A 15322-nucleotide genomic window follows, 5' to 3' on the forward strand; every position below is an offset into this window, starting at 1 on the left:
TCATTTTCCATTTCGAAAAGGAGATTTCTTTTCTTTGCCGTGCCTATTATCACCATTTATTATGCAAAAGCTTGCTTTTCACATTTTTCCATTCAACGTTTTCACAATTCATTCAACCGCCATCCATTTCGGGGTATCGTCGGTCGGTAGCGTATGAAAGCACTAATCGTTTTACATGTTTGATGAAATACTTGCGAGTCCGCGTGTACTGAGCTGAATTCAGTGAGATTCTTGCTCTCTCATGTGCAACTCTACTGCATTTTGCAAGATATTCTCAATTTCAGGCTTCATTTTCAACCCTCTGATATTGAACCGAGAAGTCTCGTGATCATTTTATGATAGCTAATATAATAATAATAAAAAAGTGTTCATTGTCAGAAATTATTTATTTTATCATGATCATGTAAAGTCTTTGGAAATTATTTTGCATTTTATTAATGTATATAGTGCTTAAAAATATTTAAGTGCTTAAAGAGTGCTTGAAAGATGCTTATTTTTTGTTAAAAGATTTAACTATGTACCCTGCATATGCAGTGCCTACATATTACATAAACCTACTTAAAAAGGTCAGGATAGTTTTCTTTATTTTAGAAATTGTTTACCATATTTCGAGAAATGCTTCAAAAGGAATTATTTACATTAATAGTATTAATTTTTTTAATTGTTTAGAATTTTCAATTTAAAAAATTGCTTCATTAAAATGCAACTACTGGTCAGTATCCAAGTTTTTGTTTTCTATTGCTCTCATGCTATTTTTATACCTCACAAAGCAACTTTAGACAGTTTTTTTCAAGGTCTGTCTCAAAGGAAAACAATAAAAGCTGAGATCTGAAAAAAAAGGCTAAAGTTAAATTTATCACAAATGCAAAAACTTCTTTTTTATGAACGTATAAGCATATGAATATAATTATGCTTTGATGTTTAAAATTGCAAGAATTTCCAGTTTTGGTCAATATTCAAAAAGAAAAAAAAATTCACTAGAACTAGATTAGAACTACAATAAAGATTTAATAAATTTAAAAAAATTCTTGTATTATATTTTTACTCTATCAGAATTTTTTTACTCTTTGATCTGAAGAAAACTAAACTTTTGTACCATACAGGCTGTCTGTCGTATATACCGTTATGGGCAGAAGAAGCAGTGTCATATCTACCGCCTGGTTACTGACAACAGCTTAGAAAAAAGAATATATGACCGACAAGTGAATAAACAAGGAATGTCAGGTATGGTATGCTTAGTTTGAAAGTTATTGGATATACAGTGGTGTGCAGAGGTGTGACCGAGAGGGCAACAGTTGCACGCATCCACCCAAAAGGGCAATGAATAACTAATACTTTAAATCTATTGCTGTTATTTTATTACGAAATGATTTTCTTTATAGCCGCTCTTGTAAAACATCTTATGGATTATATGATTTTTCAAACTAATTAAATAATGAACTTTTCGGGCTGAGAATTCTTACAAAATGTTCATTACATATTTAAAAAAAATAGTGAACTAATTAGGAATATTGTCAACAAAATAATATGTTTTATTTTAGAATAACTGCTGTATGCAATTACATGGAAAATGAATTTAAACTATGTATTTAAAATTTTTTGTCTTTCTAGTTTTTTTTTGTTTGTCCCGCAGTGGGCTGATCGTATTGACACCGAGATCAGTAGAACACTGAGGTAGAGCATCACTGAGCAGTAAGCGCGTGTGTGTCCACTTTGATCAGCCTGCATAGGAACCAAGGGTGCACGATATCTGTTCTCGTTAAACTGTTCTACCGTAAAGTGCTCAATTTCGCTCGCAAGTCATCGGGCTACCAAAGCAGGGGAGCCATCCCCTGCAGAGGATCAAAATTGTCATGGCATGTCTTCGGATCATCCTCAGGGATGTTTCCCAGACCGTCGCCAATAGCTCATTATGCAACTCTAGTGCGACATAAATGAAGTTTCTCCCTACCTTCTTGTTTTTTTTTCTTCTTCAAAATTTAAATAGGGAACTTTAGGCTCACTCCTCCACACTTTAGAGGCATCTAATCTATTAGTTTATTCAGCACTGGGGTGGTGCAAATTTATATTAGAGAAATGGGGCTCTAATTTTTTATAAAAACAAAATGTCGTTCTTTTATCAATTAGAATATATTGGTTCTTTCATTAATATATTCTGCCTTTTGCCTAGAATAATACTCTATGAGGAGAGTGAAGCATTCCAAAAGAAAAGAATAGCGTGGGCAAGGGGGATACTGCACTTGGAAGAGATAGTGCTTTTTTTGGTGGGGAGGGGCATTTTTAAGGTACCTAAGTAGAAGACCTACACTAGCCTTCAAAACTGACAGAATTCAAGAAATTCAGTTCTACTGGTAATGCATCTGCTTATAGGAATTAAGTAAAACCATAAGAAAAGAAGTATCAGAAAAAACTTTTGAACTAGAACGAAAACTATTTTCTAAAATCTTGAATTAAATAAGTAAATGTAAATTTATGGAAAGTGGTAAAATTTTTTTAAAATTCATGATTGTACTTAAAATTAAACAGATATGTTAGAAACAGGGCTTGAAAAATCCCTTGAAACTATTGGGTTTTTGATGAAAACCTCAAGTTTTTTCAAAAATACTTTAAATTTTTTTCCTGAGTACTAAACTAGAAAGCATGATTTGCTTCTAACATGAAAGTTAAATATTTGGTAACTATTTATAATTTGTTTTGTTGCATTGTAATTTTTCTTTTAAGTTTTTGATTGTTACTCTGTTATTTTTATTTCTTAAAGATAAGCAGATTGTTACGTAAAATTTAAATCTACTCAATTAAAAGATTCTTAGATTTTATAGCTAATTCTGTTCAGTTAGCATTGCAACTAAATATACTGTTTTTAATTTTCATTAAATTTTTATTTGCAATAAAATTAGTTCATGTTTTTCTCTAGAATGTTTAGTAACATTATGTAAAGTTAATTCCTAATAACAGGTTTGGCTGGAAATCATTTTGTATAAAGTTCATCATAATAGTAAATATAACACATTTGCTGTTTGGTAATAATTTCAAAATTGTCAAGTTATTACCATTTTCAATATGTTTTTCAATATTTTTTTACAAAACGTTATCTGATAAGTTGATATTACAGGATTATTTTATAATAAAAGAATACCACTTTCAGTTTTAAACTGTTAATTTGCAATAAAAAAAAATATCAGATAATAATAATAGTAGTGAATATTAAGAATGATGGAGGATGAGAAAGAAATATTACAGTAGAGAACCAATTATCCGGGATGCTCGGGACCATCGCTATCCCGGATATCTGAATTTCCCGGTTTTCTGGATCGACAAAAAGTGTCGTTAATCGATGTTTTATCGAACCCGAAGTACAAGGAAAAAGTGTAATGCATAAAGTAAGAGAAAAAAGAAAGGTACTCCTAACTTTAAAAAGAAAAAAAAATGGTAGAAATATAACATTTAAAAGAACAAAAAAATTTGCAAGTTTAGACAAGAAAATCAAGTTTAAAAAATACAAAATTCTCATATTTATTTTTTAAAAATAATTACAATTCCTAAATTAAATAATATAAACAAAACCAATGATTAAATAACGCAATATATTTCATACCTAATTATACGGGGGAAACGATAAAATAAAAGGAAAACTTATTAATCTAAATAAAAACACTTGAAAATTATCGAACCGAAACGATAATTAAAAAAGGCACTAGCATAAATATTAAAACCCGAAACTAGGCAAGATCAACGGAATTCAAAAAAAAAAAAAAAAAAAAAAAACCTAATTATAAAATTTATGAATAAAAAGAATTAATTTATTGAGTGCGAAATTTATCGCGAAAAGAAAAAAAATCAAACGTAATGGAATCAGAAAAACAAAACTGCAATCTGCTTCATAAAATAATCCTATGTTTAAAATAATAAACAATTCTCCTTTTATTTTATTTTTTTGTTGATAAAAACAAGATTTTTAATTACAGCAGATGTGATTCCACACCAAGAAAAACTTGTAATTGATACCGCACTTCCAAAGAATAAGAATTTATTCAAAAGAAAAAGATTTTATTTTTATTAGTCGATGTCAAATAAATATATTTTTCTCTTTTCTTTTTCTGTTCACTGATATGCATGCAATGCATTTTCCCCACCCCCCTCGTAAATCAAGCAGAAAACGAAATCAGCATGCCACACCCTTGAGTTTGATTGACGGCCTAAAGGAAAAAATAAAACATTCCTCCCTTGCCTGCCTTCAAGGTCACGGAGGAAATGACGTTTCTCTGGGTAAATGGGGAAAAAAATCTTCCCCTTCCTTACATTTTCCTCTACTCAACTTCAAGGATGAGTCCAATTTCCGCTTTTTTTTCGTTCTAGTTTAAAATGGCGGGAAATTCGAGCAAAATTTTTCCCTGGTTATCTGGATACCGGATAAATGGTTCTCTACTGTACTAGTAAATATCTATAAATGATGAAAAAATAAATAATTTATCAGTATTTGTTAATTAAGGAACCTTATCAATTTTCTAGCCATAGGAATGTGTTGATACCTTTGAAAAATTGTTTTAGACCCTTTTATTTATATGTTTCACCAAGAACTAATAAAAAAGAAAATTAGAAATCTTCTCAAGCATAATTGTATTTTTATTCCATAACAAATATTTATTGCACTGAATTTAAAATAATATATTAAGTTAAGCCTAATGAAAAAAAAGTGAAATGATTTAACATTCTTAGACTATGGCTGTTTTTGCTTGAAATAGGACTTAATTTAACATGATAGAGTTAAGAAAACTATTCTCATACATAACTCTTATTAAACTTTTCAGTATTAATTCTTTTAATATATACCCTCATAAATGAAAAATTTTATTAATAGAAAAGAAGGAATATTTTTAGCGTTACTGAAAATTTAGCAAGATTGGCACACAAATGAATATGTGATGCAGGTCTAGTAGCGAAATATATCAACTTGTAATAATTTTTTCAATGTTTTGGCCAAATTTCTTTATTTAAAATTTTTTTTTTAATGTACATGAAAAAAATTGCAATTCTTAATTTTACAATTCAATTTCAATGAAATCGTTAAAAATGGAATATAGATTAGTTTCATAGATGACGTTAACTTTTAACAATCTGAGGAAAAAAAATTTAAGAAAATCCCACCCGGGTTTGCAAAAATGGCCTAGTACTTTGGTGAGCCCTGTTAATTAATACAATTATATCAGTGCTTACATTAGAATAAAATTGTTTATTATTTTTTATTATTGATTTTTTTAAGAAGGGTAAATAATTGGCACCATAACTGGTGGTATATGTATATTCAACAATCATACAATTTTTAAAGTCCTTATTTTTTCAAAAAAGTTCTGAAAAGTCCTTAAAAATGCTTAATGTTTGCTTTGTTAAAAGGGTGGGAACCCTGTTATAGTATCATTAAGAAAAGGTATTTGATATTGCTACATTATTAAATTTCATCCTTCAATTATGAATATCAATTTCTAAAAAAAAGACTTTCCCTTAAAAAATTATTTTTACAAGAAGTGGTTATTTTTTTTTTTTTTTTAAATTTTTTTTTTTTATACTAAAGAAATGTTTTTAAGCTTGATTAAATTTATGATGTAACAGATAGAGTTGTTGATGAATTAAACCCAGAAAGCAACTTTACTTGGAAAGATGTCACTACTCTTATTCAGGATGATGAAGATGATGGTCCTGTTCAAGAACTCTCAAAATTTTCAACCTCTTATTCAGACAAAGTTCTAAAGTACTTAGTATCAGAAATGAGTGCTAGTTTAAGTAAAGTAAGTTGAAGTGATAAAGCTTTAAAAAATTAATTAAAATTTATAACTAGTTCACTAATAAACTTCTCATTTCTGAAAATTATAGGAACCTTTTGAACATGAGTCTTTGCTATTGGATCGTAAAGATTTAAAACTTACCAAACAAGAGAAACGGCTTGCAAAACAAAGCTATGAAATGGCAAAGCGTGCAAATATGATTAACATTCGAACTACCTATACATATCTTCCATCTGGTTCTGCTGGTGGTGGTCAATTTATCATCAACAATAAGTATGTTCACTTTAGTTTACTTCAAACTTCTAAATCAATGTTTTAAAACTAGAACTAGTGGAACATGCTCTAAATTGTTGAAACTGCTGCGAACTGAAAAAAAAGTTGCTTTGGTTATAACCGCAGAATGCAGAAATCCTCTCTTTTTTCTTTTTTTTTGTAATTGTAAACAAACAATTTGGTTATCAGACCTGCCAACCTTCAGGCTTTTATGTTCAACCTCAGACCATCAGGATAACAAAGTATTTTCTCAGTCTTTTTACCTATTAGCTGTATGAATCGACTAACCCAGGCAGGCACTCATTTTATGCACTCATTTTATGCAGCCAAAATTTTTTTTTAAATTTTTGCTGCATGAACCCATTTTCTCCAGATAAATGATTTCATAGTATGAGTGTATTTGGTTTACCGTTTATTCCTTTTTAGAACTTTTTAAAAAAAATTTAAAAGTTTGATAAACCAAATGATGTCTTAATAGTACTTTTAAATAAGCATTAATGAATAATTTTGCTTTTAAGAATATAATAAAAAATAACTGATTTTGAATTTTTTTTTTAATGGAATTGATGTAAACTCAATAGCAGGGGAATAGTAATGCCTGCAGTGTGTTACCAAGTTAAAAATTGGCTGTTTTAACCTTTCTATGCAGTGATGCTACCTATATGAAAATATTCAGCCACATAACAAAATCCAGACATTATTCTATGCTTTACTTCCAATGCAAAACAAACTTTAGAGAATTTATTGTCTGGGAAGACAAACCAAGAAGAGCTTCAGCAAAAATGTTATATAAGGTTTAAAAAAAATGCTAAATTTATCACTAAATTTGTTTTAAAACAATAAATTAATTTATTATTTGTAATTTTTAGGGGTAAAAAAGTTACTTAAATAAATTTAATTTAAGGAATATTTTATAATCTTAATTTTTTGTATCGCTATTGTGCTATGCTGTGATCACAAAACATCTCAGGCTTCTTGAATTTCTGAGGTTGGCGAGTCTGGATGATAAATGAAATGTTCTAATAGATAATTTCTATTTTTAATACAAAATATTTATAGATATTGACTGACAGTATTTTTGTTAAAATTTTTTTGAAATAAAAATTCCTATAAACTATATGTTGGGAACTAATAAATTCGATTGAAACAATCAAGGTTAATCAGTCTAAGTTTGTACAGGGAGAACGATCTTAAAAATTCTGTGAATATTTACGAGTTTTCTTTATAAAGCCAATATAGTTGTTTTTCTTACAAAATATTTTCAAATGTTGAAAAAAAATTTTTTTTAAATTATATATTATGAGTTCATGGTGAGCTATAAACTAGACTCTTTGAAAGTCTGCAGTTTAACAATAATATTCAATTCAAAAGTTTAAATAATGTTCCACCAGCTCCAGTTTTTAAATTTCATTTCACTAGTTTGTTTTTAACTGTAGATTCCAAATGATTTTTTTTACTGATTCAAAGTGTGGTGGCTAGTTTTTTAGCCACTACTAAATAAGATTGATACAAAGTATTTTAAGAAGTGTGTTGTTAATAAACCAGGATCTTATACTAAGCAATAAGATGAGTTCAATTTTCTCTCTTTCTATTTTCTGTCTTTTAAATCACTAATTGTTTTAGCTATTTGTTAAAAAAAATATGTATATTAACATTCTGTTAACAATATGTTTATATGGGAAGTAATATTCATTGAATATAGTGTTTTATTAAAATCTCTTTGCTAAGGCAAAATAAGTATAATTATTAGTACAAAATAAACATTGTATTGTTTCACTAAAATATTAAAAAAAAATGTCTGCAGTAATAATTCTAGTGCTACATTAAGTGTCAAGCATAAACAAACATTGATAGTAAAAAAAAAATACTTGTTGTTTGATCAGTTTCAAAAAATATGATCATTTATCAGGTAATAGCTGACATTCTCTGTATGATTTATTTACTATTATTCATTCTTTCTATTTAGGCAATGTCAGTGGGTTGGTGGTACAACAATTCGAGTTTTGCCTAATCAGGCTACTAGTGGAAATACCCGCTCGGGTACAACTGCAACTCCAATTACTGCTTCACCATCATTGATGAGTAGTTTGTTTAAGCAAGGTGTTATGGTTCAAAAACTTACAATGCCTTCTAGTAAGTATAATTTAAGTTTTTTATACTGATGTTTGAAATTCCGTTATAGATAAATAATGCCATCTAAACAAAAACTTCTTTCTGAACATGTCTACAAGGAGTGAATTAATGTTTATAACAGTAGCATTCCACAAGTTTAATTCTATTCAAAGTAAAAACGTTTATCAGTCAGAAATATTCCCACTACCCCCAGCTCACTTCTCTCATACCTGAGTTAGAGTTTCCCCCTCCTGCTCTCTCATTAAATTCAAGGTGGTGACTAAGCTCATCTTGAAACTTCAGTTATCCATATTGGACTTACACTTAAGTAATATAAAACGTTCCCAGCTTGATCTTAACTATTTGTGTTTAGTCTTTTTATATTTCACAGAGGAGCTAAGTCAAATTTTTAAAAAAAAAAGTATTAAATTGTTATTATGGAATTTGAATCTTGGTCCCATATCAAATTTTAGCTGATGCCAGTCATTTTTGTATCAACTAAGCACTTCGTATCGTTCTATTTACTGCCCATATTTTTTGTGTGGAGAAGATTGACATTTCTAAATAAGTTTTGATAAATAAATTTCCTAAGAAATTTGTGAATAAGGCTTCTTTTATGAATTATTTATTTCTCTAAATTGAAGGTTACTTCTGAACCCCGTGGTAGAATCACCGTGACACAGCGACATTGTCGCAGAATGTTACAGAGCTTTTGCAGAAAGGCTTTTCTTTTGAAAAGTAAAAAGAAAAATAACTTATCTTTTCTACAGAAATTTACACGTAATATTTGAATCATGCATTTAGATAATCACTTTTTGATGTGCTCAATTTACGTCGATAGTAGCGTAAATCAATGTTATATTTGAATTGTATTTTTGACAGTTATTGATATTGATTTTCACATGGATTTTAAATATCTCGATATATTTCAAACAATATGGATAATTCGAATCGTGTATTTGCGTATTTACTTTTTAAGGCAATAATTCCATCGAATTTTTGGCAGTTATTGCTGTTAATTTCACCATAGCTTTTAAATACGATATTTTTTTACCATATTATTTATTACATCGACCTAATCTTGAAACGAAACGCGCATTTGAAGAGTCACATGATTTTGTCGTTGATCTTTTTTTCGACAATTACTACTACGGATTTCATGATTTTTAATTATTTTTTTATTGTGATGATTATTTGCAACACAGCAGGAAATAGTTTGTGCATCCCCCGACACAAAATAAGAGAATATTACCCATAGTATTTGAATAAAAAATTAATACATGTTCAATTTAAAAAAATTATTAAAAAAATATAGATTTTTTTTTTTATATAAACAACACTTTAGTATTTCAAATTAGTAACATATATTTTTGTTATTATTAAAAGTATCTTGTGGAAAGATATTAGTGCTAGAGAGTTTTGTTGCAGATAGCTCAAAAAAATTCTGCCACAGGGCTTCTAAATAGTTTGCATCTTTTTAGTATAGTTTATTTTTGAAATCTTGAGAAAAAAATCATTTATGTAGTTTATTGTTAGGGTTTTAAAGTTAATTTATGTAATTTAACATTTGTTTTGTGGTGAAATAATTGTTAAAATATGGATATCAGCCTATAATTTTACAATATCAAATATATATCTAAAAAATGCTGAAATTTTATATGTGTAATAAATGCTTGTAAACATAGAACCATATCAGTGCTGAACTAAACTCAAAAAATAAATGCAACTCATGTAAAGATTCAAATAAAATAGGATAAATTAGACATTTTAAAAGGCTTATAAAGAAATAATTTCACATAGGCAAAATTTAGGTCAGGTATAAAACTATCATTGTACATTTTACCAAGATTGTGTGATACCCTAATCGATTCTTATTATGTCATCAGAGAAAGTAAAGTGGCATAAACATTAACAGACTTCATGTGATTGATTAACAGGTGTTCTTGGTGGAACATAATACATAAACATAAATAACAAAATTAACAGTTTTAGTAGAACTCTAATTTTCTTCAAAATATACCAAAGTTTGCTTTAAAACCAGCAAAAACACCATTATGTATAGCTGCAAAGTGTTACTTCTGTTAAACAGCATGTGCTCAAATCAAGTGACCTAAATGAGGAATGAGCAAAAATTATTTACAGTCAAGCAAAGCAAAATTTATTCTTGATGTTTTTGTGTATAGCTTGTTAAAGTGATACTTGAAATGTCTAAATTAAAACATAATAAACAATAAAGAGGATCATTCTGAAACATAGCTTGTTCAGGGTTCCTGCATGGTCAGGAAAACCTGCAAAAGTCAGGATATTCTAAAATTAAGCTAAAAAGTCAGAATTTTTCTTATAAATCATAAAGTCAGGAAAAAGTCAGGATTTTTCTTACATATTCATAAAGTTAGGAAAATAAAAAAAAACTATAGTTCATTCAAAGACTGACAGGCAAAAATAAAGTTTCAAGGAAAATTTCTGTAATTCAAAATATGTAATTTCCTCATAATAACATTCCTCTTTCCCTGGTAGAACTTGTCCTGTTAGCAATTTTCCTCCTGTTTATCCAATGAATGTTATGTCGAAATTTTTTTTGACGACTGTCGAAAAAATACCCTATAAAAGTCCATTGTTGTATAGTATGACACGTGGCATTTCAAGTTTAGTTCCAGAATTGATCATTCAACAAAGGATGGATACATGTCTGGAAATTCTCCATGTTAATAACTGGGTAGCTGAAACAACAGCAGAAAAAAGGAATTTTTACTGTTTTGTGATGCTGCCAAAAGAAAAGAAGAGCAAAAGAGTTTCTTGGAGTTTAATCCACAACAACAGAGATTAGATAATTTTTTTTCAAAATATTTGCATGGAGAAAAAAAATTTGAAAATTTGTGGGGGGTTATAAAAATTGTTCTTATACTCTCTCATGGTCTCAGTCGAAGAGGGTTTTTCAATCAATAAAAGCTTATTGGTTGAAAACCTCAATGAAGACTCTATTATTTAACAAAGGCGTGTGTATGATTATGTTTCATTTATAAATGGAATAAAAAAATAAAAAACATAGACATTAATAAAAAAATGCTAGATGCTGTAAAAGGATCTAGAACAAGATGGAGACATGCATTAGAAGCAAAAAAAAAAAAAGAAAAACGAAGAGAATAAGAGGAAACGAATAAAAGAAAAGATAGATGATTTGAAATTAAGAAAATCTAAATTGACGAAAACTGCTGCAGCAGAACTGGATGTTCTTGATTCAGAAATTGTCAAACAACAAAATATGTTGAGAAATATTAAATAACATAGGATCCCCTGAGTTTTTTTGGAAGCTTACAGTATTACAGAAATAAATTTGAAAATACAAAGAATTAAATTTGAAAAAAAAAAGTTATTTTTGATTTTATTTTTCTCACAAGTTGCATAATTTTTCTATCTGAGTTTTTAATTGTATATAATTAACTTTTCTTGACTTTTTTCCCCTTTATATTTCAATATTATATTTTTAAGAAAAAGTCAGTTTGAAGTGAATTGGTGATTTTTGAAAATTAATAACTTAATGTAACAAATGTTCTAATATGTTTTAAGAGTAAATATTATTTGAGGATACTGATACATATCTCGCAGATTTGATTAACCCTTTATATCCTGACGAAACTCATGCATTTGGTTCCACTTAACATTAAATAAAATAATATTTCCATAATCCAACAGATTTTCTTGATCTTTTTATTTCAATAGTTTTCCAGGGTTGCCACTCTACATGGAGAACAGGGAAAACCTGGAAAATACAGGGAATTTTAAAATCACCTAAAATAACAGGGAAAATGCAGGGAATTTTGATTTTTTCCTTGCAAACTGGGAAAATACAGGGAATTTTGTTTCTTATTTTTGTCTTTTAAAAAATGGTACCCACTCAAAGCGTAATCTATGGGATATTTAGCCATGATATTTCAGCTATACTAAACTATTTCACTTACTATAACATTTAAATATGTTCAGCTGTTTTCCCACCAATTAAAACTAATAAATATAGTTAGCCCTATATAGCTCACAAAAGAGCACAGTAATTGTTGTTTCCTTTTAATATATTGTGTATAATAGTACAGGGAAAACACAGGGAATTTTTTTTCCAGATTTGAGTGGCAACCCTGTTTTCGAATATAACTACAAAACACACTAAAAGTTTAATCTAATCATGATAATTAAAAATATGTTTCACAAGTTTTCTGAAAATATAATTTGGGATATAAAGTGCATTTACGCAATTCCGCTTTATATAAGTGTTTATCCTATTCAATATATTATACTTATGACTATGTAGCATAATATTACTAATTGAAACTGCAATATTGTGATGCCACAATTTGCATTACATATTTATTTTCTATCCTTTTAAATATCTCTTATTACTTAAGCTGATTTTTTTATTAATAGAATTATATTTAAAATGACTCAAAGACTTAATCTTTTAAAACGAACATAAAATATTTATTTCTTCTCTTCTAGATCAATGTAACGAATACTTTTTATTTCATTACTAATGCAGACTTATTAATTCACTGTCGCCTCTAATGAAAACAAAAATCTATTTATAACTTTTTATTTCTAATTTCTAACCGCAAAAATGTTTCAGTTGCATGGTTGTAATAATTCTCATAAATTTGTTGGCGACTCGTGATCGCCAAGGTATTATTTTAAACCCAATATTGATATGCTAGTTGGCTTTGTTTTGGCTATGTTATAATTTATTAAATCGCCAATTTTGGATCTCCTACCCATGCTTCTGTGTCCGTTGGGAACAAATTACATGTACTTTTTAATTTGGCTTTTGATTAGGCAGGTTGTGGGGGATTTATCTCCCATGGCCTGTCCTTATTAATATTATTATGCAAAATTGATTCAACTGAAATTCTTATGGATAATATTTATATTTGGTACCTCGAGCTCTGCAAATATATGAAATAAAAGCTTTTTATTAATTCTGATCCGGTTCAAGTATTATTTTCATCACTACTATCTTCAACTGGCCCACTATACCCATACAAACTCCACCCACACCTTAATATTCCACCATCTCAACAAAAATGGCACCCTAAATCTTCCTTCTGCATAAATATTAAAAGTTTTGTTGGAGTGGGAAACGGCGGGTCAGTTATTTTAACGTAAAAGGTCAGGAAAAACCTGCAAAAGTCAGGATATTGTTTTATCAAAATAGTGAAGGAACCCTGATGTTTTAAAAAAATCTAATCTTTCAGCAATTTGTGTATTTTACTAAGCATGCGATATAGATTTTTGAATTGCCCGTGGCAGAAGTGATGATTGTCTCTGGCACATCAAATGTTCTGACTGTTATCTCAAAAAGATTAATGCAAAATCTTTGTGTTCAGAGCTCATTTGTAAACTTTAATGATTTGAAGCAAGTTTGAGGCTCTTTTTGTTAAGTGCTTTACCTCTTTTCACAATATCAAGTGTTTTCTCGCAAGCAGAAGCTCCTCTTATGCATACAGCACTTGTTTCTCTTTAAACACAGAATGTTTGTGGAGGTTTATATTAAACCATCGTTCATTGATGTTTTTAAGCTTAATTTTTTACATTGAAAGATGCAGAGAAAAGATTTAGTTATTGTTTACAAAACTAAGTAATTTAATGAAAATTTATCTTGTAAATTACAAAAAAAAGATTTTTTTTATAGGTGCTTGTGTGTTGAACAATTAACTCAATAATTAAGCATGCAGGTCACAAGAAAGAATTGTAACAACATACCTAGGTGGAGACTGAAACTAGACTAGTATTTTATTTACACAAAGGAGAGACTGCATTCATGACAACACGACTGCCATCTACATTAGCATTTGTGCTGCTATCTATAGACAAACATATTAAACTAACACATTTAATATGTGTTTTATGTAAAAGCTGTCTTTAAATTTTTTATTTTATTTAGTGATGTTTAATGAGCCAGACATGTGTAAACGTGAGACTGAGTTAACTTATCAAATGTATCAACTTAATGAAGATTTAGCAAATTCTAGTTGAGAGCCCAATGCTTGGTGTAAGATTCAAAATAGGAAAGATAATCAAGCAATTAAATATAGTGTTTTTCAAATGACAAGGCTTAAAAATTTCTTGGTTATTAGAATTTTTAGCTTGGTTAAAAAAATCAAATGAGTTTCAATCTAATTTAGATCATGACAATTAAGAATTGCTGATTTAGAAATTCAAATTTTCCAATAGTTTTTGGAAGATTTTATCAAAGATATGTAAAATCTATGTGCTTCCTTAAAATCTTGAATTTGCATTAGGCTAATTTTCTGCTTATTTTGATTTTAATTAAATTTTATGAAAATCTGTTCTATTGATGAGGACAGTTTTAAGTAGTTTTCTGTGATGTGTGAAAATAAAAAAAATTTAAGCAATTTCTTACTTTTTAATTTGTTACACATGCAAATTTGTTTTTAAATATGTAAATATTCAATTTTTTTAAGTCTTATATTAAATTGTAAAACGCAGGTTTAGTAATTTTAATTTTTGTATACCTTCATAAATTTTAACAGCATGTTTATAATTTGCAATGCAGAATAATCTACTTTTGTATTTCTAGATGTAAGCATTCCTGTTTTGACTCCTGGAGCACCACCTGTTGTCATACCTGCAGGTCAGGATGTACTTGTACTGAGAACTCCGAAAGGCGTTTATCTCAGACTGCCAGATGGCCGTATAATTGCTGTACAATTGCCGCCTAGTTTACTTGCTAAAACTCAGTTCAGACCAAATGTCGTCACTCATTTCAGGCCTGCAAATCCCAAAGGTGAACTTTTTTTAAATTTATTTTTACAAAATTTTTCCAACAGTGGATTTGTTTGATGCAGCTTTTGATGTCACTTATAAAATTTTTGTAAACTGTAATTCAGGCAAACTAAGTAATTTTGTTTGATGTAACACAACTAATTAATCAAATTGCAGATCAAGAAACTTTTGTATCTTAAATGAAGTTAAAATAAATGCAAGAAATAAAAAATCCTTAGTTCAACAAAAAATGTGAATTAATAAAACTTTTTAATTTTAACACAGTGATTGTTTAATCATCTAGACTGAACTAAAAAGGTATGATTGTCCTATTTGTAATTTAGGAAAATATGATAGGTTACAAAGAAAAAAAATCTTTTTACTGCTTA

General features: G+C 28.6%; 1 protein-coding gene across 5 annotated transcripts in view; it reads left to right on the top strand.

Annotated features, from left to right (window-relative positions):
* The window catches only part of LOC107437471 (uncharacterized), a 181299-nt gene that overhangs the window by 116151 nt on the left and 49826 nt on the right, over positions 1-15322 (top strand). For all 5 annotated transcript variants that reach the window (XM_087155771.1, XM_087155767.1, XM_087155769.1 and 2 more), the window contains exons 17-21: positions 1104-1224; positions 5608-5783; positions 5869-6053; positions 8020-8186; positions 14749-14955. In XM_087155771.1, coding sequence (XP_087011897.1) covers positions 1104-1224; positions 5608-5783; positions 5869-6053; positions 8020-8186; positions 14749-14955 — 856 coding nt within the window. The remainder of the gene's footprint in view (positions 1-1103; positions 1225-5607; positions 5784-5868; positions 6054-8019; positions 8187-14748; positions 14956-15322) is intronic.

This window comes from Parasteatoda tepidariorum, chromosome 12 (assembly GCF_982258835.1).
Source record: "Parasteatoda tepidariorum strain Cologne lab strain chromosome 12, Ptep-v5.0, whole genome shotgun sequence".
NCBI lineage: Eukaryota > Metazoa > Arthropoda > Arachnida > Araneae > Theridiidae > Parasteatoda > Parasteatoda tepidariorum.